Source organism: Haliotis rubra, unplaced genomic scaffold (genome assembly GCF_003918875.1).
Source record: "Haliotis rubra isolate DU_JTF1 unplaced genomic scaffold, ASM391887v1 Scf987, whole genome shotgun sequence".
Classification (NCBI taxonomy): Eukaryota; Metazoa; Mollusca; class Gastropoda; order Lepetellida; family Haliotidae; genus Haliotis; species Haliotis rubra.
Genome location: NW_025767731.1, coordinates 297,377 through 322,425, shown reverse-complemented (window position 1 = coordinate 322,425; position 25,049 = coordinate 297,377). Strand labels below are relative to the sequence as shown.

The window sequence follows — 25,049 nt, the reverse complement described above, 5'->3', positions numbered from 1 at the left end:
ATGATGTCTAATCACAAATATTCGATTCTGCCATTCCATCCCTTCTTTCATAATTGTGTTTTGAACATTTCACTGAGAGGGTGTTTTCCGGCTTTCATAAAGCGCAGAGGCAAATGAAATAGCCCACCAGCTTTCAAAACTCAAATATCCAGATCATAGCTCTGAGTTACGTGGGCGGTGGGGTAGTCTAGTGGTCAAAGCGTTGGCTCGTCACGCCGAAGACCCGGGTTCGAATCCCCACATGGGTACAATGACTGAAGCCCATTTCTGGTGTCCCCCGCCGTGATATTGCTGGAATATTGCTAAAAGCGGCGTAAAACCAAACTCAGTCAGTCAGTCAGTCTGAGTTACGTTATCAGCCAAGAGCCATTAATCTAACTATAGTGTTCGTGTAAAAGGTAGGGGGTGGATGGATTGGCGGTGTGTGGTCGTTTGGAAGCTTGAAATAGAGTCAGATAGCCATTGGTGAGTTGCCCTTCAAACTGGTTGTCATCACGCTGAATACTTGGGTATTATCAAAAGAGACCACTCACTCATCTGCAACGATCAATAAGATATGTCACTCACAGCCGCCCACAAGGGTATGGTATTTGTGCATTGCGTATTAGAAAGTTTGTAAATTTGTTCTAGTGTGCTATGTAAACGTATAATCCTGACTTAAGCCTGTTTGACCATAACAAAGATAGAACAGGTTGCCAAGCTGTGAATAGTAAAGACATTAAGTCAAAATATTCCAGGTAATTTCAACACAAAGGGGCGTTGACTGCGGGAAGAGCAAGACGCCTCTGGGTATTGAGCTGATGCTCAGAACAGTTGTTATGCCTTTCATTAGATGACAAGGAACGTTGTTCCTGCAAGATCCCGATTCTTCACATTCGTCTAAGTGAAGCGTTATCTGTGAAAGAAGCCGAAGGGTAAAGATGCTAAATAAGAAATCTCCATATGGGTTTCCAGATATAACTGAAGTGTACATACAGAATACTCCAGAAGGGGGTGGTCCACATCTGGGGTCCTGAAGGGCGTGGAGCTAACAAGACATTCTGCCCGAAGCTGCACAGTGTATGTGAAGAGATGAAATTACGAACGTGCAATCTGGTATTATGAAATATATGGGACTTTGGTATCTGGGGCCTTTTGGCTATGTGGCAAATATGAGTACTTGGTATCTGGGGCTTATGGCTATGTGGCAAATATGAGTACTTGGTATCTTGGGCTTATTGCTATGTGGCAAATATGAGTACTTGGTATCTGGGGCTTATGGCCATTTGGCAAATATGAGTACTTGGTATCTGGGGCTGCTCTTAACCAACAACCTATGCTTATTTCACGGTATATTCTGACAGAAAGATACTTTAAACCTTCAGTATGGCACACAATGCTGTCTTTATTAACCTATACATGCGTGTTGTAACGTAGCAATGTGTAGTTCCGTTGAGAGTTAGTGAGTGAGTTACGATTTATAGTCACATCGGCAATATTTCAGCCATGTCGTGACTTTAACAAATTACAAATTCATAATAAATGCAATTAAATTATAAAAAAAAAACTGTCGACGAAGGACAGTAAAATAACTAGATTATCGCAGATAGAGACTGTAACTGTAAAATTAAACAAGTTTTCTGAATTATGTATCGGTAGTTTGGCTCATATTTAAGCCTTTCTATAAAAGTTCTTCCTAATTCCTAGTCCTCTTGTCTAAATTGTGAATAATTTATGTTTTATATTCATGGTTACGTATAGTAGAAGTGTTGTTTAATCTCTTCCCAAACTAGATATATACTACCCATCAAAAGTTTAGACTCACTTAAAGCACTTAGTATATGTTATGTACATATTTATGGTTATACCGAAGATGAATTTCTCCACTAACTTTGGGGGAACCAAGTGCAAACCTTATGCAGATAAATTGCACGAGGATCATGCATGAAATTACTGAAAAGCATGTGCAATGATCGTGCATGTGAACAGTTGTGTTTTGCTGTAAAGGTTTGTTAAGAATTCGCCAATTTTCACCGAGTTTCATCATGTATTGAACTCATGATTATAATCTTTTCAACGTTACGAATTTGTTTTACAATGCTTCAGGCCATTTGTAAACAGTACCTTTAAACAGTATGGAATATTTTGCAAAATCTATTTTGAACAGTTGACTGAAATAAGTGGCTACACTTACACCAGTGTGTCTAAACTTTTGATGGGTAGTATATCTTGGGAAGGTTTAAATATTCCGTCTGTGAATGGGTCATGTATTCTACAAACTAACAGATGGAAGCGACTCAGAGGATTCAGAAATCGCTGCACGTAATAAGGATATGTTTATATAAGGAAAATGTCTAAGGGTGCTTATTACGTTTGTTTCGACTGAGTGAGGCAATGTTTTGAAACGATTGGACAGTGGCATATTTATATTTTAAGTAGCGGAGATAAAGAATTCGAAACTGCGCGTTTTCCAAATTTAAATAACAGGAAAGTAATCGAAATAAATAGCATATAATCGAAGTAGCAAGTAGCAAATTGAACTAATGAAATAAAGTTCTGGGAAAAAAAAGTCATGGATCCAAACTGTAAAAATTAGGATTTCGTAATAAATACATCATATAAAATAAACAAAGTTTACATGACAGGAATTCTCAGAAAAAATCAAAATACACATGAGTACCCTATACAACTCTAAGTTAACGACTCATGATGTTGATCACTGGATTGTCTGGTACTCGATTATTACAGACCGCCGCCATATAGCTTGAATATTGCTGAGTGCGGCGTAAAACTCAACTCACTCACTCACTCACTCACTAAGTTAACGAGCAATATCCAATTCTTGTTGCTTCACGTCGGAGTTTTTTAATCAATCCCCGTTTAATAATTATATCCCACTTTGACACAGTATTCTGTCCAAGACATTGTTTATGCTCCTTAATCCTCTGCTCTAGGCAAGGTCAATTCAAGCACAATACTTGAACGAACCTTTATTACCAACTGGCAACAAAGGCACCATAGAAACTGTCCGTATTCTCGTCAAGCGATGGAAGATACCAAAGTTAATCTTACTTCTCATCTAATGTGTCTATTAAACACATTTGACCGTTAAGTAGCATTAACAAAACAGTTTCAATGATCTTCCTACATATGACATGGCACTAAAAATAGATTCATTCAACGCGTGTCAATGCATTGGTTCCTGTGAAGCTATAAGATATCAATAATAGAAAAGAATAGAATAGAATAGAATAATACTTTAATGCCCTTTCAGGAATTTGTGTTACATCAGCAGAGCTACTGACACATTAGAGAGATACCAAACATATTTACATAAATTTTTTGATTGAGGTATCTTCACATTTGTTTAAGAGAGATATGGTACTTAACAGGTAATTGGGTGAGTGAGTGAGTTTAGTTTTACGCCGCACTCAGCAATATTCCAGATATATGGCGGCGGCCTGTAAATAATCGAGGCTGGACCAGACAATCCAGTGATCAACAGCATGAGCATCGATCTGCGCAATTGGGAACCATGTCATGTGTCAACCAAATCAGCAAGCCTGACCACCCGATACCGTTAGTCGCCTCTTACGCAAGCATGGGTTAACGAAGGTACATTCTAACCCGAACCTTCACGGGTCTAAAATGTCATACCTCCCTGCTAGGTGACAGTGCAATAATGGTATGACTTCGCCAGAAATCGCCAAAGTTGGTCGCTTTTGACGTACAACACATTTTCACCACAGACTTAATACATGGAATGTTTGGTATTTCAGTCGAATATCACTCATCTCTAATCGGGTAAAGGGGTGAGCGATATCACACTGAGTATACAAAATATCCTCTAGATATTAATCTGATGTAAGGGGTGAGCGATATCACACTGAGTATACCAAATATCCTCTACATATTAATCTGATGTAAGGGGTGAGCGATATCACACTGAGTATACCAAATATCCTCTACATATTAATCTGATGTAAGGGGTGAGCGATATCACACTGAGTATACCAAATATCCTCTAGATATTAATCTTGATTTAAGGGGTAAGCGATATCACACTGAGTATACCAAATATCCTCTAGATATTAATCTGATGTAAGGGGTGAGCGATATCACACTGAGTATACCAAATATCCTCTACATATTAATCTGATGTAAGGGGTAAGCGATATCACACTGAGTATACAAAATATCCTCTAGATATTAATCTGATGTAAGGGGTAAGCGATATCACACTGAGTATACCAAATATCCTCTAGATATTAATCTGATGTAAGGGGTAAGCGATATCACACTGAGTATACCAAATATCCTCTACATATTAATCTGATGTAAGGGGTGAGCGATATCACACTGAGTATACCAAATATCCTCTAGATATTAATCTTGATGTAAGGGGTGAGCGATATCACACTGAGTATACCAAATATCCTCTACATATTAATCTGATGTAAGGGGTGAGCGATATTACACTGAGTATACCAAATATCCTCTACATATTAATCTTGTTGTGAGGGGTAAGCGATATCACACTGAGTATACCAAATATCCTCTAGATATTAATCTTGATGTGAGGGTGAGCGATATCACACTGAGTATACAAAATATCCTCTAGATATTAATCTGATGTGAGGGGTTAGCGATATCACACTGAGTATACCAAATATCCTCTAGATATTAATCTTGATGTAAGGGGTAAGCGATATCACACTGAGTATACAAAATATCCTCTAGATATTAATCTTGATGTAAGGGTGAGCGATATCACACTGAGTATACCAAATATCCTCTAGATATTAATCTTGTTGTGAGGGGTAAGCGATATCACACTGAGTATACCAAATATCCTCTAGATATTAATCTGATGTCAGGGGTAAGCGATATCACACTAGGTATACCAAATATCCTGTACATATTAATCTGATGTAAGGGGTAAGCGATATCACACTGAGTATACCAAATATCCTCTAGATGTTAATCTGATGTATATTGTCTACGTTGGTTCACCACAAATCGGAAACTACTATAAATATCATGATTTGTGACGTCATATCCTTACTATGCCTGGTGACAAACGGCTTGATGCTGGTGGAGCAAGGGGTGTTGGTAGTGCTGCTTGTCGAGGTGCAGTACAGCAGGGAGGGAGGTGAAGTCACAGGTGCCAGTGGAAGTCGAGGGTACAGCTGCATCACACCCTCCACCACCCCCCAACAAACACACAACTCACTGCCCAGTTGGGTGTAAATTAATGTTTATATGTCAAAATTCATTCGCAATTATTTTCTTTATTATTTTTATATATAGTTTCATTTAGAATATCAGAGAGCTTGACGCTTCAACAAAGAGGTAAATTTCATTCACCTCTTGCAGCCACTTAGGCGCACCAAGTTAGTGTGGCTTTCCCATCCTTACGAGGTACCCATTCACAGCTGGGTGGACTGGGACACGTAATCACAGTACTTTATACAAGATTATGGTCGGTGGGGTAGCCTAGTGGTTAAAGCGTTGGCTCGTCACGCCGAAGACCCGGGTTCGAATCCCCACATGGGTACAATGTGTTAAGCCCATTCCTGGTGTTCCCCGCCGTGATGTTGCTGGAATATTGCTAAAAGCGGCGTAAAACCAAACTCAGTCAGTCAGTCAGTTATACAAGATCATTGCACGTTGCTGTACCCGCAACTAGATGTCTGGTCATTTACCAACGGATAGATAGGATTGAATTAAATCATATAATTACTCTGAGCTCATGATAAATGATATAATATCTTCATGAAATTCACTCATCAAAATATATTGTTCATTAACATAAGCCATTACTGTAGGCTTGTTCAAATATTTAGATAAAGAATTTCACGAAAGGATAAATTGTTAGTAGTACATGTCGGTGAAAACAAAAACATTACACAAATTACCAACGGAGCAAATGAGTTCTACTTTGACATTGCATTTGATTACATTTACCAGCTGATCGCGATCTTAAATTAGATTCACCTGCTTGATATGTCGGCCCATATCTCTTTCTTCTATTGTAAAAACTTAAGTTTGTTTCGAGAAATCGGGGCCAGGTGTCAAAACGCACGGAAAAAGTGAGTAAGTTCAATGTGCACAAAGTACACGTGCCAATCGCGATACATGACATAAAATTTCATGCAAAGTGCTTTGCTACATGTTTATTTAGGGTTATTTTTATTTTATGCAGTTTTAAGCGATGCACAGTTTTATGTTATGAAATTATGCACTAAACTGGTACAAGTGTGCTTTATTACGTGTAAACTCTTTCTGAATTATTGGTATCGCGTTTTTGATCAGTAAAAATTCAGATTTGTAGAAAACTATTAAGTAAAGCGAGAGACAATTATATCGGTCACGTGGCTCCTAATTTGCTACAGGTATGTTCATTTGGAATTGCCAAAATACAAAGAGACTAAATATATAGAGACTGAATAATCCAAGTGTATACTATAGAGAGACATTTCTCCTGAGACACAAATTCAGCCTGATTGTATTGCAGGGCTTAATGCAATACACTACACGGTAAGATCTCTCATTTGTGAGCTGAAGTTATTGATTTAATCAAGATGTAAGAAAACTCATCCCATTCCAACTCTAAAGGTGAGGAAATTGGAGGATATTGTCTTATTGTCTTGCAGAACACAATGCGTCCATTCAATTTTGTCAATCAGGAAGCAATTTTGAGTTGGGCTAGAAATCTATTAAAAAGTCATTAGTGCCAAACTATAACACTAAGTATGATTATAATAGTTCTAGTTAAGATACACCGCCTCCGTGGTGTAGTGGTTAGAGCGTCCGCCCGGAGAGCGGAAGGTCGCGGGTTCGATCCCCGACCGCGTTATACCAAAAGACGTTAAAATATGGTACTTGTTGGCCCCTGCCTGGCGCTCGGCATTAATGGGTACAACACGGACTGGTCGGCTCGGAGTCAGTATAATGTGTCTGAGTGGGGTATTCATGCTTCACTGCGGCATGGTATCTCAGTGGGCTAGCACTATAAAACCAGCTTCAGTCTGGGCTAGTATAAGCAGCCGCACATACACATACACACGCATGCACGTCGTCATATGAGCGAAATATTCTCAAGCACGACGTTAAACCCAATTCTCACCTCACCTCTAGTTAAGATACACAGATATAAGTACATTTACTGTCCTTGAGCAGACTTTATAGCACGTTCGGTTATTTATTGCATTTTCCTACTGAGACTAAAGGTGCCAGAAACAGAACCGTGATGTAGTGGAGAGACCTCTGTCGGGAGAGCGGAACGTGTGGACATATGATATGAAATTTCTGTTGATCATGGAAGTGGGTTTGCGGCTTTAGTTTAGAGTGAGTGAGTTTAGTTTTACGCCGCGCTCAGCAATATCCCAGCTATATGGCGGTGGTCTGTAAATAATCGAGTCTGGACCAGACAATCCAGTCATCAAACAGCAGGAGCATCGAACTGCGCAATTGGGAACTGATGACATGTGTCAACCAAGCCAGCGAGCCTAACCACCCGATCCCGTTAGTTGCCTCTTACGACAAGCATGAGTTACTGAAGGTTCATTCTAACGCGGACCTTCACGGGTCCTTTAGTTTAGATATAGAATGGACCCTTCTTTTCTAAACTAACAATCACTACAAAAATATTGTTACAAATTTTTAAGTGAAATAAACTGATGTGCAAAAGAAAGTACACAGGTTGTGTTTCTTCCAATAAGATAAAAATAACAAAACCTTTTGATGAAATGGAAAATGTATGTTGAAGCACGCTGCAATACACGTGTTTTATCAGCAAAATGACATTGTAACAATAAACAGCGATGTAGTGATGACCACTGCAGACGGTTCCTACGATGCTGGAAGGTCAAGGCCATTCCACGCAGCGGTCGGTAGGCCCATACATGCCAGCAGGACGAAGTCGTCTTGTCACTGTGAATCGGCTTACGCGATGACCCAATGATGTGGCTGCTGATGACGTCACCGTCAACATCCAGTTGCGTAGGTGAATAACCCGCAGATAACGATCCTCTTGGGGTGTTGTGACTCTGGAACGTCCACTTCTGGGTCGATCACATGTCTGGCCTGTCGTACTGAAACGGTTAAAAAGCCGAATTATGGTTTGTTTTGTGCAACCCAATGTCCTTGCAATATCGTCGTTGAAAGCACCCATTTGTGTCATTCAATTGGCCCGTTCTCGTTGTGCCGACGTCAATCTTAGGCATTTCCTCGTGAGATTTCTGTCAAGTGATTGTTCAGTCTTCACGACAAACAGGTTTTATACTGTCTGTCAGAAAAGTGCTGGTGCATGGGCCATTAATCACAATTTTGCAAAAATTCGTGCAAAACACGTACAAATGTTTTTGGTTGCATTTTGGCAAATGTAACATGATGGTTGCGTTCTATACAATCAATGTTTTTCAATAATTTTATTAGTTAGAACGCATAGTTGGGATTGCAACAACAATTACACCTGTGTACTTTCTTTTGCTCGTCAGTTTAGTTAATAGTCTCGACATGTTCTAAGTGTTCGCAGGTCAGATTGAAGCAAAGTCCGGAACCAAGACAGAAGTGACAGTTTGGAAAGGAGAGTTAGCGCACTTGAGCATTAGACGTTCAGTTAACAAAAGAGAAATTTTATTGGTATTTTGTTTTGAACAATTGATGATGTTCATTTTTTAGACAGTGCATGCATACCATGATACGCATGTTGACCGATGAATTGCTGTCTAACTCTAAAACTAATAAATATATAATACTCAATGAAACGCTGATCATAATCAAAACATCAGACCAACTCTGTGAGTTTTTTTTTCAGAATTTATGTCCTAAAGATAAAAAAGGTGTGAACAAGATTGAAAAAGAAAAAGACAGGAACAGACAGGGGTGCCAGAAAGGATGGAGACGGCACAGCACAGGTAAATGAATCAATAACTTTGTCGGCACTTCTGCACGTGCTTCGTGTACACCTGGCTGTTCCTCTCTTTTGCACTCCTCCCTCGTAACAAATAGTGAACTGTATCAATATTTTAATGATAGTTTGTTAAACAGTTCTCTCCATCTTGCATTATATGCTTTGCAAACTATGAATTACAACCTTGAAGTGGAGGTGAAATTTTGTGTATATGTGCTATTGAACAACATATAACATATATATACAAATTGCGTGCAATGCCAGTCCAATGTTAATGTTCAATGTATATGTTGTACACGAAGTTATGCTTTCGAAGTTCGAACACCCTATAGAGTGGGAGACTGGAGGAAGACAACGCATGGTGAGAGGTTGACAATAAAGTTATGCTTTCGAACACCCTATAGTGTGGGAGACTGGAAGAAGACGACGCATGGTGAGAGGTTGACAATAAAGTTATGCTTTCGAACACCCTATAGTGTGGGAGAGTGGAGGAAGACGATGCATGGTGAGAGGTTGACAAATAAAGTTATGCTTTCGAACACCCTATAGCGTGTGGTGAAGACTGAAGAAGACGACGCATGGTGAGAGGTTGACAATAAAGTTATGCTTTCGAACACCCTATAGTGTGGGAGACTGGAAGAAAACAACGCATGGTTAGAGGTTGACAATAAATTATGCTTTCGAACACACTATAGTGTGGGAGACTGAGGAAGACAACGCATGGTGAGAGGTTGACAATAAAGTTATGCTTTCGAACACCCTATAGTGTGGGAGACTGGAGGAAGACAACGCATGGTGAGAGGTTAACAATAAAGTAATGCTTTACAACACCCTATAGTGTGGGAGACTGGAGGAAGACAACGCATTGTGAGAGGTTGACAATAAAGTTATGCTTTCGAACACCCTATAGTGTGGAAGACTGGAGGAAGACAACGCATGGTGAGAGGTTGACACTAAAGTAATGCTTTCGAACACCCCATAGTGTGGGAGACTGGAGGAAGACAACGCATGGTGAGAGGTTGACATTAAGTTATGCTTTCGAACACCCTATAGTGTGGGAGACTGGGGAAGACGACGCATGGTGAGAGGTTGACAATAAAGTAATGCTTTCGAACACCCTATAGTGTGGGAGACTGGAGGAAGACAACGCATGGTGAGAGGTTGACAATAAAGTTATGCTTTCGAACACCTTATAGTGTGTGGAAGACTGGAGGAGAGACAACGCATGGTGAGAGGTTGACAATAAAGTTATAAGTTCGAACACCCCATAGTGTGGGAGACTGGAGGAAGACAACGCATGGTGAGAGGTTGACAGTAAGTTATGCTTTCGAACACCCTATAGTGTGGAAGACTGGGGAAGACAACGCATGGTGAGAGGTTGACAATAAAGTAATGCTTTACAACACCCTATAGTGTGGGAGACTGGAGGAAGACAACGCATGGTGAGAGGTTGACAATAAAGTTATGCTTTCGAACACCCTATAGTGTGGGAGACTGGGGAAGACAACGCATGGTGAGAGGTTGACAATAAAGTTATGCTTTCGAACACCCTATAGTGTGGGAGACTGGAGGAAGACGATGCATGGTGAGAGGTTGACAATAAAGTTATGCTTTCTTGAACACCCTATAGTGTGGGGAGACTGGGGAAGACGACGCATGGTGAGAGGTTGACAATAAAGTTATAAGCTTTCGAACACCCTATAGTGTGGGAGACTGGAGAAGACGACGTTAATGGTGAGAGGTTGACAATAAAGTTATGCTTTCGAACACCCTATAGTGTGGAGACTGAGGAAGACAACGCATGGTGAGAGGTTGACAATACAGTTATGCTTTCGAACACCTCTATAGTGTGGGAGACTGGGGGAAGACAACGTATGGTGAGAGGTTGACAATAAAGTTATAGGCTTTTTGAACAATCTCTATAGTGTGGGAGACTGGGGAAGACAACGTATGGTGAGAGGTTGACAATAAAGTTATGCTTTCGAACACCCTATAGTGTGGGAGACTGGAGGAAGACAACGCATGGTGAGAGGTTGACAATACAGTTATGCTTTCGAACACCCTATAGTGTGGGAGACTGGAGGAAGACAACGCATGGTGAGAGGTTGACAATAAAGTTATGCTTTCGAACACCCTATAGTGTGGGAGACTGGGGAAGACAACGCATGGTGAGAGGTTGACAATAAAGTTATGCTTTCGAACACCCTATAGTGTGGGAGACTGGAGGAAGACAACGCATGGTGAGAGGTTAACAATAAAGTTATGCTCTGCAGGCAAGTGATCGTCACAGCAAAATGAGCATTATTATTTCTACTTCAAGAATTGAGAGTGAGTGAGTAAGTATAGTTTTACGCCGCTTTTAGTAATATTCCAGCAATATCACTGCGGGGGACACCAGAAGTGGACTTCGCGCATTCTACCTATGTGGGAATCGAACCCGGGTCGTAACAACGCCTTAACCACAAGGCTATCCCACCGTCCCCGAGAATTGAGAGAAATCAACAGTTGTGCAATACATTTCTGTTAGAAAGTTGTTCATAATGGGCGTTGGATTCGACTAACGGATCCGGAGGTGTGCCAGATGTCTGACCCCTGTTCCCTGCAGTATATGTGTCAAGAATAATGATGTGTGTGCCGTCCACTAATATTAGAGTCGGTGTGTATTGTCAGTATTGCAACAAGCATTTAATGATACAGTACTTGTTGTCTAATACATCAGGACACAGCGCTCTATCCGTTACTATGTTTGTCCTTACACGATAATGAAAGCGTTGTCTCTTATTATACGTTAACGATAAGATGTCGTATTCTGTCATTTAATGTTACGGTGCGCGTCGCCTGTCACTGATAGGGCGTGTTTTCTATGATTCCACGATATTGCCTGCCGTTGTTCATTCTTCATATTTTCTAAGGGGGAAAATAACACAAACATACAAACAAAATACAAGGACATGCCAAAAGGTCTTAACCATGACCCTCAAGGAATGTTTGTATCAACCAGGTTTTTAATCGAAGTATACTTGTTCTATTAAGAGACGGCTAAATTAGAGTACAATCGTCAGAGGCTGAAGGGATGGCGTAAATCGAGCTAGGGTCCATACAGGTAGCAAAGGCACTGTAAGTCCCCATGGTCCCTAGTATGGTGATGTACCTTCAGTTGCAGGAGATCTCTATAGCCCATTTTTACAATGTGTATCGTTTACCAATATATTCTTTCAAATGCCATCAGCTAGTTTTAAATTATACCTGTGATACTCTAGTAATTCTACTGTCCATCGCTGACAGATTTCCTAATCCTAATATATTAGCTATTTATATTCAAATTCTTGTCGCGATGTGGCTCAAACATTGTCGATGTGACGTTACTGTTTTACTCGCTCACTCACTAACTCTTAACCATGCGCAGTTTATCTCGTGTTGTCATTTTCATGCCACTTAATGGGATTTTACGTGCGCAAATTATGCGTGGCGATACCGAATTAAAGATATGATTCGCGACACGTGCAGTATAATGTATACTTTTTACAATGTCCACACTGGTCTAAACGTTATATTACCTGTTCAGTGTGTACCTGCTCTTTCACGTTCAACCCCGAAATACCTTAAATAGTTGCACTTCACTTTTTTAGATGAAGCCTCGATGTGGTACTGATCACATGACAAAAACACGTGGGTCATACAAGTGTGAAGACTCCATATTGGAAGAAGATGGAGATGATGAACGGGCAGATGAACGGGCAGATGAACGGGCAGACAATCAACGAGTAAGTAGATTCATTACTTCGGATACAATTAAAGGCTTGAATGTATAAAGCTGCTTAGTTATATTATATAGTAAATATATTTGTTGAATGCTGAAACCAAGGTGGAGCTTTTTGTAGGTTTTATGAATCTCAGCAATCGTGAAGTTGCCCTTCGTATAATATTTTGTACCAACCTCTAACGACAACATCCTATGCTCAATAACCGGGTGTGTTTGTCTCTATGTGTTATATCGATATATTTTGTCCAAGTTATCTGTAACCTTGTATGTTTACGTTCTGTATTGTTCAATACTAACCTGCCGATGCCTCGTAACCACGATTGCAAATATTAGTGTATATATGTACGTGTCTACAAGTTCAAATTCATGCTTTATACACCCGAACGCCCAGGCACCTATATAAAAGTGTAATATGTATCAAAGTAAACACGCATTGCACAAAATACAAATGTATATCCATTGAACGCTCGAAATTACACGAGGCAACCGCCAGTGGCCGACTTACCGGATACTACGCACGACCGGGATTTAAGCAATATCTAGTAAAACAAATAATATCATCGAATAACAAAACATGTATGGTGATAGGAAAACAAACCGGTTAGAAATTATCAGATTCTTTCATGGAGTTAGTATCCAAAGAATGAATGTCATTGCCTGAAATACGTAGGAGAGTATATAAAGGTCCACAATGATCTTTATTCAACGATGCAGATAGACGGTCGGTAAATTCGGACTGTCCTTCGTTGAATCTTTTTTATTTCTCACTTGGTCGTAACGGATTGTTTCCTCAAGACATTAAGAAGTGGAAGAAATACAAGAAAGGATAGGGATCTGTTGACACCATCGCAGAACGGTTTCTGTCAGCCTTGTTCGAGGTGTGTACAACATTCTGGTACAGCGTGATAGGGCCCATGCTTATGATGTGGCGGAGAGCGTCGAAGGCACATATGAAACTGAGGAATTGACACTGACCACTGCTACCAACAGTTCAAAGTGAACTTGTGGTGCCACGAACATCCGTCCATAATCTCACTGGATCACATGGCTATTGTTAGGCGTGTTAATGCAGACTGAAGACAGAACAGATTTTTGTGTTTACGATAGCAGTGAGTGAGTTTAGTTTTACGCTGAACTCAGCAATATTCCAGCTATATGGCGGCCGTCTGTAAATAATCGAATTTGGAACAGACAATCCAGTGATCAACAGCATGAGCATCGATCTGCGCAATCGGGAACCGATGACATGTGTCAACCAAGTCAGCGAGCCTGACCACCGCATCCCGTTAGTCGCCTCTTACGACAAGCATAGTCGCCTTTTGTGGCAAGCATGGGTTGCTGAAGACCTATTCTACCCGGATCTTCACGGTCCCGAACACTGTGAAAAACATCATGGTAGAAAACATACTGGGGGCAATGGGCAGTGGACATTGGCTGGATGTGATGGGCTTTCCTTTAAGTTGACAATAAATCGTCTCCAGCATTGATCAGTTCGCTGTTTATCAGGAACAGCACAGGAGATCAGACTGGTTTTGTCAAAACGTTGTAACATTACGTGGCATGATCGATTGCGATATGATTGTCTGGCGGTTGTAGCAGATGTCTGGATTAAACTTACGAAAGTACAAATTCTAGCAATCTTTGGGTTGAGTCCCATCCAGCTTCTGCAAAAATGGATGTCTGACAACTGGTCGTTTTGACCACTTACTTTTTGTCTCCATCTGACTAAAGTATTGTCTGAAATAGAAAAAAACAGTTTTTAGGCTGTTACTCTGTATCCCTAAAATTTACACAATTGCAAGTAGCATATGTCGAAATCGGCCCACATCGGCCTAAGTTGGCGTTCAGTGTTATGTTTAAAGGGGTATTCAGAAAAGCATGTTTACTCGTAAAATCGGGCAAAACGTAGAAAAAATACGTATAGCTGCTGAAAGCAATAGATCATACTATAGTCTGTTTGCAGTGAAAACGTACCGGTGAATTGCACTTTAAACAAAAATGTAAATCGAATAAAGTGAAATTAAGATTGCGAATCCTCATAATTCTATGTATACCTTGCCAATTGAATATTTAAATCTTAGATTTTTATTCCACTTAGGATAAAAGTTGTTTAACAAACGATCATAGTTTCAAATCGCTTATATTGGTTTGTATTACAAGGGGGTAAGCGCAGTAGTTGGAACAGTGAAGCAAATGCACGTGCGGTACGTGATGAGCGTCAACTTAGACCAACGCTCCTTGTTCTCGGTGTTTCATTTAATGTGCATACCCCCTTGTAATACAAACCAATAATACCGATTTGAAACTATGATCGTTTGTTAAACAACTTTTTTCCTAAGTTGAAAGTTAATAAAATTCTGAGAATTAAATGTTCAAATGGCAAGGTAAAATTATGAGGATTCGCAATCTTAATTTCACTTTATTTGATTTACTTTTTTGTTTAAAGTGAAATTCATCGGTACGTTTTCACCGCAAACAGACTATATAGATGGCAATTAGGTCGCTCAGGCAGGTATGACGACGGACCGTCGACTCACCTGGCATGAAATGCATGATGTACAAGGGACCATCTCAAAGATATTTATGCTTTTTCATGTGTGTTGAATATTTCTCATCTATTGATTAACATCTTGTGTGTCTTTCTTTCATAAGGTCTTCGTGAAAGAGTATGATATTCATAGAAAAGTTTAAATCAGCCATCGTATTAAATGTCTCAAAATATATAAGTGGCATGACCACCCGAAGATCGACTGGATATTATTTGTAATTTGTTATGACATGCCGTTTACTTTCCCAGTTTAATTCCTCTAAAGGATTATTTTATCTTAGATGGTATCTCTATCCAGATATCTACCCAGCCCGACCCCAACCACCGTCTGCGACACCCGTCCTGGTTTGCTTTTGAGACGACCCCTCCTACCCGTTTTTTTTATAGTGATAGTTAAGACTCCAGGGTAGCTACACCCTTAATAGTTTCAGTATTAAGGTTATCATTGTAACATCAGTTATCGTTTATAATGAAGCTAAGTCTAATTTCAAACTGGGCATTTACAAAGTGCCCTTTGTAATACAATATCATCGGACACTGATTTGCATAAAGCCAAGGTCTGTTCCAAATAACCGCCCTGCTCATTTCTACACTATCTCTCCTCAGTAAAGTCCATTTTTTCACGTGTCCTCCTTACCACTGAGACTGTAGTTAGGCCGAACTTAGTTTAACAGATATTTCACACTTTCACATAATAACCACACTAATTGAAGATGTAAATGTGAAAAAAAACCAACTTGTTTTGATACATTGATACATACCCTGACATCTGGTCATGCGCAGTTACTCTCGAAGAAGTCGGCCAGCCACGAGTGCATCGTTTACGTTTGGAACGTAATGTCTAGTGTTTCGTGAGTATGTTCTTTGCATTTTGTGCATTGATGGTGTATTGTGACGTATATTACTTGTTATATGTCGACAATATGTATGTGCATTGGCGATATGGAATGCACAGATATGAATTTGCATTTCTGTTCCACACACGCCTGACAACAGCTGTGCAGATTACACATTAAAGGCACACTATCTTGCTTCCTTTACCCAACCTTGCTTGTGAAAGTGTCATAGTATCTAATGTGATCACTGATAGCCTAAATAATATTTGTTTCTCTTTTTACGGGTATTCCAGTCCTGGCATTGATCAGGTTGGGCAGGGCAGGTTGAAACTAAAATGATATCAGGTTACAATAAGCAGAGCTGAGTGAGTGAGTTTAGTTTTACGCCACACTCAGCAATATTCCAACTATATGCTGGCGGCCTGTAAATAATCGAGTCTGGGCCAGACATTCCAGTGACCAACAGCATGAGCATCGATCTGCGCAATTGGGAACCGATGACGTGTCAACCAAGTCAGCGAGCCTGACCACCCCGATCCCGTAGGTCGTCTCTTACGACTTGCATGGGCAAGAAAATCAATTCTAACCCGGATCTTCACGGGTAAGCAGAGCTGACAGCTGGAATTGACAAGGAATATGTAGTATAATCTGTTGGGACCATACAGAGAATACACATGTCCAACTGCTACATCGCCGCAATTGCGTCACAGTGAACGTCGCGATGTCCTAAGTGTTCGTCACGCTGAAAGTCCTTGTTCCATTCCCAATATGGGTATAACGTGGGAAGCCCGTTTCTGGTGTACCCGTGATATTCCTGGATTATTGCAATAGGAGACAGTTAAATCATTCTCCCTCATTGCAATATAAAGGCTTTTAGATTTTAGATTTTCCGAAAGTTGTTTTGGTTTGTAAAAAGATTGAGATTATTCTTACACTTCATGGACGACAGAACCATTGTATTGGTAGCACCTGAATCTCCGGAATCTGTGTTGACAGCGACTGTTTGTGTCTCTCAAATGGATGTATTCGAAACTGTGTCGTCATTAAGAAATACACGTGAACACGGCCGCAGTTATATGTGCAGAGTTATTCCCCTTGGCGACACCAGACACCCGAGATCGCATATTTGTCTCGGTTTGTAAGCAACATACGTGGTCGCTTGTTGCAGCAGGGTGGTAAACGGACCACAGTATAACCACATGCTCGTCTCCCACATTAACCTGACACATCGTGATTGAACTGGGATACAGTTCAAAGAGGCCTTAAACTCAGCCTTTTAATACTGAGTTAGCTACAGCAAACCAGGGGCGGTGGGGTGGCCTTGTGGACAAAGCGTTCGCTCGTCACGCCGACAACCCGGAGTCGATTCCCCACATGGGCACAATGTGTGAAACCAATTTCTGGTGTCCCCAACCGTTATATTACTGGAATATTGCTTATGCGGAGTAAAACCATACTCACTCACTCACTGCTGCAAAACAAACGGATCTTTATAATCGGCGCACTTTCTGGCTTGCTGTGGGCCATTTGGCTGTATATTAAGGCCACATTGACTAGTATACGTAAAACACCACATGTTCCACGTGACCCTGCAGCCCTGTTCAATAGAATTGTGTACACTCCACGAGGAATGATATTGTCGCAAAACAGTTTAATAATGCAGATTTATATTCTGTTCGTTAAACGACCGCCCAAGTCGGTTGTTGGGTGCCTGGACGTGTCATATAGAAGGAAATTGAAAGCTGATAATTGTTGTTACTCTGCCAAGAACTTTGGAAAGGATGCAACAATGACTGATCAGTAGACCGTGTCTAAGTTAAATATAACCATTTTGAACTGCCGCATCGTACCGGGAGGATCTCCGCATAGTGCAGGCACATTTTATTCATAGTTACTGAAGCAATCAGCCATGTCAAATAGCAGAACAAAGGGATTACCAGGGGGCGTATCGGTATAAACCTGTGACACAAAGTTGAATCTTCAATCGTCATGATATAGGTCAGGCATGGGCCTGGTGTCAGACTTGACTGTGTTTCATATTGGCAAGGAATGACAATACATTTTCCTGTGTATTATTATGCTGTTAAAAAGATGAAGTTTATTCAGTGACATTAACTGAACATGGATAATTGGTGAGTTGATATCAGTCTGACGATCTATCAGTTTGGAATCTCTCCCTCTTGAGTTTATTTCAACAAAGTCATGAGACGATCCCTTTCCTCATTACATCATTACTAAACCTAATCCTGTACAGGCTGCCTGCACAGTGGGGATAAACTCGTATTGGAGTGGGCTGGTGCTATTAAATCGGCGTTAGTACCGATTAATACGAGCACGCACAGGCGTTTAAACACGTTATTTATCAACTCAACTTGTTCCACAAATGGAAATATTTAATAGCAGCTGTCTTTATCTGAACCATTTTGAATTGTAAAACCGATATAAGTTACTTTATCTGGAAAAAAACCCTTCCCCGTTCCTTCCGTGCCCATATAAGTATTTACATGTCCAAGGTTGTCATCTGCACCCACAATGTTAAATAATGGATATAAATATGCATGAGTGGCCTTTATTATTAACGGCTTTACAGAAACGTACATTGAATGTATGATAGATGTCACAGAACTAACTTCAGGTAACATCTGCCGATGTCTAGTATCGCAGCAACCAACCAAGCAGGCCATATATTAAATGTCGTTCAATATTTTAGAATATTTTAACTTGTATGGATTATAATGTAACTGTGGCTGTTGATAAATAGAAGTGGCATTATTTTCCCACACACATATCTAACGTCCACACCAGCAGTTGTCTACGGTCTGCCTTAACGGGTTACCATTCGATGAGGAAGACGAAATAGTGGTTAATTTATTTGATTGGATACTGAACATCGGTATGAAATCTCTGCTGAAATGAGTTTGTGGCACCCGTCCGAAACGATCAAGGTATGTAGGTGTGTGAATCACAATGAACTATGAATCAGTATGTGTCTGTTGGGTGTCGTCTGCTCATTCCACCCAACTCTACGAACTCGTTCTCCACATTCGGGAGTTTACACTGAACACAAGTGGTGTCTGTGTTAAAGTAGACTGTATATTTAGCTTCAGTGAAAAAATCCTGATAATCTCATCCAGAAGCCCTTGATCGACAGCTGGTTAGAAGGACAGTCGTATGATCTTTCCACACCTTGAGTGCTGTACTTTACGAGACATGTATAAAGGATAACAAGATCACATAATTGGGTTGTTGAGAGCAGGGAGTGGTGTTTTCTCTCCGATACAAAACTGCTCGCCTAAGCTAGATAGCTGACCTTGTATCACCCCTCATCTTTATCTTCTCAAGGATATCGCTACAGCCTTCAAACCGTGAGTATGTTCTGCCTTGTATTAGCCGATGATCTGTATCTGTCGGTCCTAATCTGGCTTAAACCTGCTGTAATTATGGCGGTCCTAGTAGACCTATGTCACAAATTCACATAGCGTGTCACGATGTATGCTTGTCGATGGAAGTCGCGTTTGTATGCGCTCAAGCTGACTACGTGATGTAGGAGAGTGAGCAGGCCAAAGGCGAAATCATTGCATTAGATATGTATTGTGAGATACAACAAATATCATTCCTACTGCAATAGCATGTGATTGTATCACTGTATATATGGATAGCGAGCTTCACGTTTAAAAAAAACTGACATATATCGTCTCTCTGTCATGGTATTCACTAGATCGTCACGTGATATGTTACTGCGACCTGTTTGTTTCTGCACTCATGTACGTGACTGAAGTCCACACTCAGCGTATCTGTACACAATGGCTGCGCACTATCTAACGCCCCTTTTACGCTATCCATGCATCTGCTACACAAACATATACGCAACCGCCTCCTTGGTTGTGTGCATTAAGCATCTTGTCAGAATGCAGTGGTCAAAGTTTCGATCTCCGTCCGGGTTTATCAAGGGACATGAGATGACGCCGGCACGTCAGTATAGGGATGAAGAGTGGTCTGTTCGATTGGATTCGGTTTTGTGCTTCATAGTGGGGCTTCCTTGTTAAAACATGTTGTGCCCATGTCCTTGCGAAATGCAATTATAGGAATTAACCCGGAAGTGTACAAGCACGGGCATGCGTACATGAATGTCGATATACAGTTTTGTAATCTTGAGAGAAAAGTTCAACTTAATTCACCGATATCTAAAATAACCCTCCCACTATAGTAGCCGACTGGTTAACGTGTTTACTCGTCACACCGAGGGCCCGGTTCGATTTCCCAAAAGGGTACACTGTTTGACGTTTGTTTGGTGCATCCCTGCAATAACCTAAACGCGGCATAAAACCCTACATACTCATGAGTCATTACACACCCCAGTGATGCGGTGTTAATGTAGTTTATAAGGCACAGTGTCACATATTTTCGACAATATTTTGACCTATATTATATATATTGGGGCAATTGCACTCACTTTAGCTTCGTATTCATTCAATAAAAGACTTATTTTCCTTTATATTATACCGCCGCCATACAGCTCGAATATTGCTGAGTACGGCGTAAAACTAAACTCATTCACTCACTCCTTGTATTAAAACTGGTTTCAATCACAATTTGTGCGTAGGATATTCGGAAAGAACGCTCCAAGGGACATATCTATGGGGTTCGCTTGAAATAATGTTCGGCCGATAGAGGGCGCGAGAGTCAATTTAATGCATCGTTGCATTAAATCATTCGAACTTTTTATTTAATACTGTAGGCAAATCTAAATACGTATTTTTTTAAAAATAAGTTATATGGTATGTTCCCGGAGAAGTGATAGTATTATTGAGTGAAATGCATTATTTATTTTTAGACTAGTTTGGTGTGAAATAGTGCCTTTACACAACAAACACATTCATCTATGTCTGTGCTCCATCTAATGTCGGCCTTGCATTGATGAACATTCCACGTACTAGGTACCGCTGGAAATGCATCTGCCACTATTAAAGTTTGTCCAACCGATCAATATCAGGTCTTGATGTGATCATGAATTTCGTGCGACTGTGTTACTTGGTGGAGGATCGTAGCGTATCACAAATGCTTAGAACGATGCTCATGGTGTCAATCACTAGATTGTCTGGTGAAGCCTCGTTTCCTTATACAGACTGACATCATATATCAGGAATGTTGTTGAGTTCGGAGAGCAACAAATAAAAAAGATCTAAATCCATAAAATATCCTGTGCTCATGGTATGCGTAGATATGTGTTTGCTGAGGTTCCGTTAACCCGTGAAGATCCAGGTTAGAATTGGTCTTCAGAAACCCATGCTTGTCATAAGAGGCGACTAACGGGTTTGGGTGGTCAGGCTCGCTGACTTGGTTGAAACATGTCAGCATATTCCATTTGCGTAAATCGATGCTCATGCTGCTGTTCACTGGATTGTCTGGTCCAGACTCGATTATTTACAGACCACCGCCATATGGCCATGTGTTTTGATTCATCTTTTCTGTGTAGACTGATGATGTCTGACAAGGGTTCCCCTCGGAAGGACGCACCTCTAGGTAGGAGAGACCCTGTATACCGGAAGCTGCGTGAAGTACATGACCTTGCGGAGGAGAAGAACATTGACGAAGCTATAACAAAGGAACTGGGGGAGGCAATCGGAATAGCCGAACGACGTGAGCTGTACATTGACAAGCACTGTTCCATTGAAAGCGATACATTGCGGGAGATCAGGATTTTCACACAGCAGAAGGACTGGACCGAGCCTGAGAAACAGGGACTCTGTGGGAGGATGGGGCCCGGGATGATGACGGGGAAGGTGGAAGGTAAACCTGATTGTCAGGAACATTGCATATAATCTGCATCCTTCCAAAGGAAAGTTTCCCTCTACCCAATATCAGGGCCGGTGGGACCCGTGAAGATCCGGGGTAGAATAGGTCTTCAGCAACCCATGCTTGCCACAAAAGGCGACTATGCTTGTCGTAATAGGCGACTAACGGGATCGGGTAGTGAGGGTCGCTGACTTGGTTGACACATGTCATCGGTTCCCAATCGCGCAGATCGATGCTCATGCTGTTGATCACTGGATTGTCTGGTCCAGACTCGATAATTTACAGATCACCACCATATAGCTGGAATAATGCTGAGTGCGACGTAAAACTAAACAAACTCACTCAGGGCCGGTGGGGTAGCGTAGTGTTCAAGCATTCACTCGCCACGCCCAAAACTCGGGTTCAGTTCCCCACATGGGTACAATGTGTAATGCCCATTTATTGTGTCATATTTCTGGAACGTTGCTGAAAGCAGCGTAAAGCTATATTCACTGTCTCTAGCCAATATCAAAGACTACTGTCCACCCTAGCCTATATCAAAGTCTAGTTTCAAGCCTATCGCGCGTAATGATCGGAGTTTAATAAGAGAATCCAATACAAAATCAACACCCGGTTTCCAAAAACATTGTGGATGCTCTTGATACATGCATCGCCCGCCTAATTTGCGCTCTTCCCCTCCAGTAAATAGGCCTTGACAAATATTTAGAAGTGGTTCAAAAGTTTCAACCAACTCGCACAAGTGGTTTCAAAGAAGGCTATGGTATGGGCAAGTGAATGTTTGTACACATTCCAACAAGTCAGGCTAATACAAGTCAAAATATTGATTACACAACAGTCTCGCTTCCTGCTGACTGGGTTCCGTCCTATTGCGCAACTTGGTACAATAACCAGTCCAGAATTGTGAGACCAATTCATTCAACAGGATATATAAATATTAATCAGTATTATTTGATACATCAAAACACTTGTATATTGCAACACTACGCTCTTTATCTCTCCTAATCCTTGCAAACACGTCGTGCATCGTGTTCTGTCATACAGCATGCCATGACAAACGGAAATCTCAAAACGAGGCTCGGCTGCTAGAAAAGATTGACGCCTGGTACGGACTTTATCATATCACTCACAGTGCACGTTTCACAAATACATTGAATAAGCGCAAAAAAAACACATACCAGGTGTAACCAGTGAGCCAGATGAATTGTGAATCATTGGACGACCTCTTTAAACGGTGGCAGTCTGCGACGTCTTAGTTGCCTAAACCTCGCCATAAAATCTAAATCTAAATTTTATTAAAGTTTAAATAAAATTTCATTTGTAAATGCCATTTTCTTATGAAACAAGGAATTGGAATTCAGTGTAACCATAGTTGTTTGTAGTGTCTCTTTTCACTATCACACGAGAAAATTCGGATCGGCTGAAAAGTAGGTCATTGTCTGAATTGGTTAATGAGTCTCATTTTTCCGTTTGTTATAAGACCTCCTAACATACCAAACAAAGCCAACTGTGCCAGTATGATGGGATAAACAATTGTCCTTCGGCTCTTCAGGTTTAATGAAAATTAAGCGTAGTCATAGGCGACGCCGCGGAATAAGTATCTGTCGTCATCATGCGTATGACATTACACTTAGCGAGGGAGACGTAAACTTTAGTCATTATGAGGTAACAAATACCCCCAACCCCCACCCCTTGTGTGCGTGCGTGCATGCGTGGGTGCGTTTTCTTATTTTTGCAGATGTTTCACTTGTTCTCACTTTTCCTCTTGCTAGGCGAATTCCTCAAATTTCTGGTAAGCATGCAGCAGGCTAAGCATATCCTGGATGTTGGCATGTTTACCGGGTACAGCGCCCTGGCCATGGCGGAAGCTATTCCACCAGAGGGCGTGGTGATCACGTGCGACACTGAGCAGTACCTGGAGCAAATCAACCGTAAAAAGTTGGACGAGTCTCCTCATGGGCAAAAGATCGACATCAGAATAGGTCTGTGGTTTTCAATTCTTTGCAGGGTCAGTTCGTGGTTGTCCGTGATTTTCGCTTGTTTTGTACAGTCATCAAAATGCCGATAGGAGTTGCCGTGGTTTGAAAATAGGAAGACGATCATCATCGGAATGTGTGTGTACTGTGATATGTCTCAGATTTGGGTGGGGTTTGTACTGGTTGTCTGTTGTTCGGAGGGGAGTATATTTTAGCTTAGTTGTCTGTTAAGGAATGTGCCCTGAATGAAAAGCGGTTTCACTGAAGGATCAAACACCAATACAACCATCTTAGCATTGGTAGTTAACAGGATCATATTGTCTGATGTTTTATGAACGAGTCATCAACGTCGATGACGTTGTTACAATTGCAGGTCATGCCAAGAACACGATGCTTAGTCTGGCAGATGAGGGACAAAAGTTTGATTTCATTTTTGTGGACGCAGACAAAGAATCCTACGTTGACTACTACAACGTGAGTCATAAGCTGAGGCGTTAAATGACACTTACGATGATGAGAACATTTCTTTGGTGACTTAACTGAAATCTGGCAATATTTATTTAAACATACTCATATAGTCCATGCATATGTATTCATAGGTATTGGTTTCGCTTAGGTCATCATGGATCAAGGTTTGCTGGCTGCGAATGGCACGGTTGCCTTTGACAACGCTTTTCGTGGAGGGGCATCCTACTTGACTGAAGGTGGCCCAACTGATGCCCTGAACAGACTAGTTGAGAAGGACCCACGGGTCAGAAGGGTACGTGCTAGCTCACCTAACATAATCTCTATCAACATTCACCAGTTCTTCAGAGAAGACCCTTTACAATAAGATTAACCGAACTGACCAGATTAGGGTGGACACATACCCATGAAGATTCTGATAAGAAATGGACTTCACCAACCCATGTTTGTCATATGATGCGAATGTAACGGGATCTCGATGCTCGTGACAATCACAGGAATGTCTGGTCCAGACTCGATTAGTTACATAAAGCCGTCATATTGCTGGAACATAAAGCAGAATATGAAGCGTTAGGCAACAAAATAAAAGAATAGACAAACATAATTGCATCCAGAGGCACCCAGTGAATTCACTCTCACGACAGCGGTAAACGTAATAACATAGTAATAACATCTTTTTTATCACTAAAGGCACGAACGTATTAAGTCTTAACCGCAATAGCCAGCGACTGGTAGCGTTGTCATCCCGCTTGAGTGTAGAGGGGGGACATTT

The 25,049-nt window shown here is 41.0% G+C and overlaps 1 protein-coding gene across 4 annotated transcripts in view; it reads left to right on the top strand.

Annotated features, from left to right (window-relative positions):
• Positions 1 to 12,552: 12,552 nt before the first annotated feature.
• Positions 12,553 to 25,049, top strand: part of LOC124265607 (O-methyltransferase MdmC-like) — a 29,565-nt gene continuing 17,068 nt past the window's right edge. The window contains exons 1-5 of one of the 4 annotated variants that reach the window (XM_046700390.1): positions 12,553 to 12,660; positions 21,520 to 21,833; positions 23,609 to 23,818; positions 24,186 to 24,286; positions 24,429 to 24,572. In XM_046700390.1, coding sequence (XP_046556346.1) covers positions 12,605 to 12,660; positions 21,520 to 21,833; positions 23,609 to 23,818; positions 24,186 to 24,286; positions 24,429 to 24,572 — 825 coding nt within the window. In that variant the 5' untranslated portion in view covers positions 12,553 to 12,604. Of the gene's footprint in view, positions 12,661 to 15,981; positions 16,059 to 18,843; positions 18,989 to 19,173; positions 19,409 to 21,519; positions 21,834 to 23,608; positions 23,819 to 24,185; positions 24,287 to 24,428; positions 24,573 to 25,049 lie in introns of those variants that run through there. The other 3 variants (XM_046700392.1, XM_046700394.1, XM_046700393.1) reach the window with 3 other exon arrangements.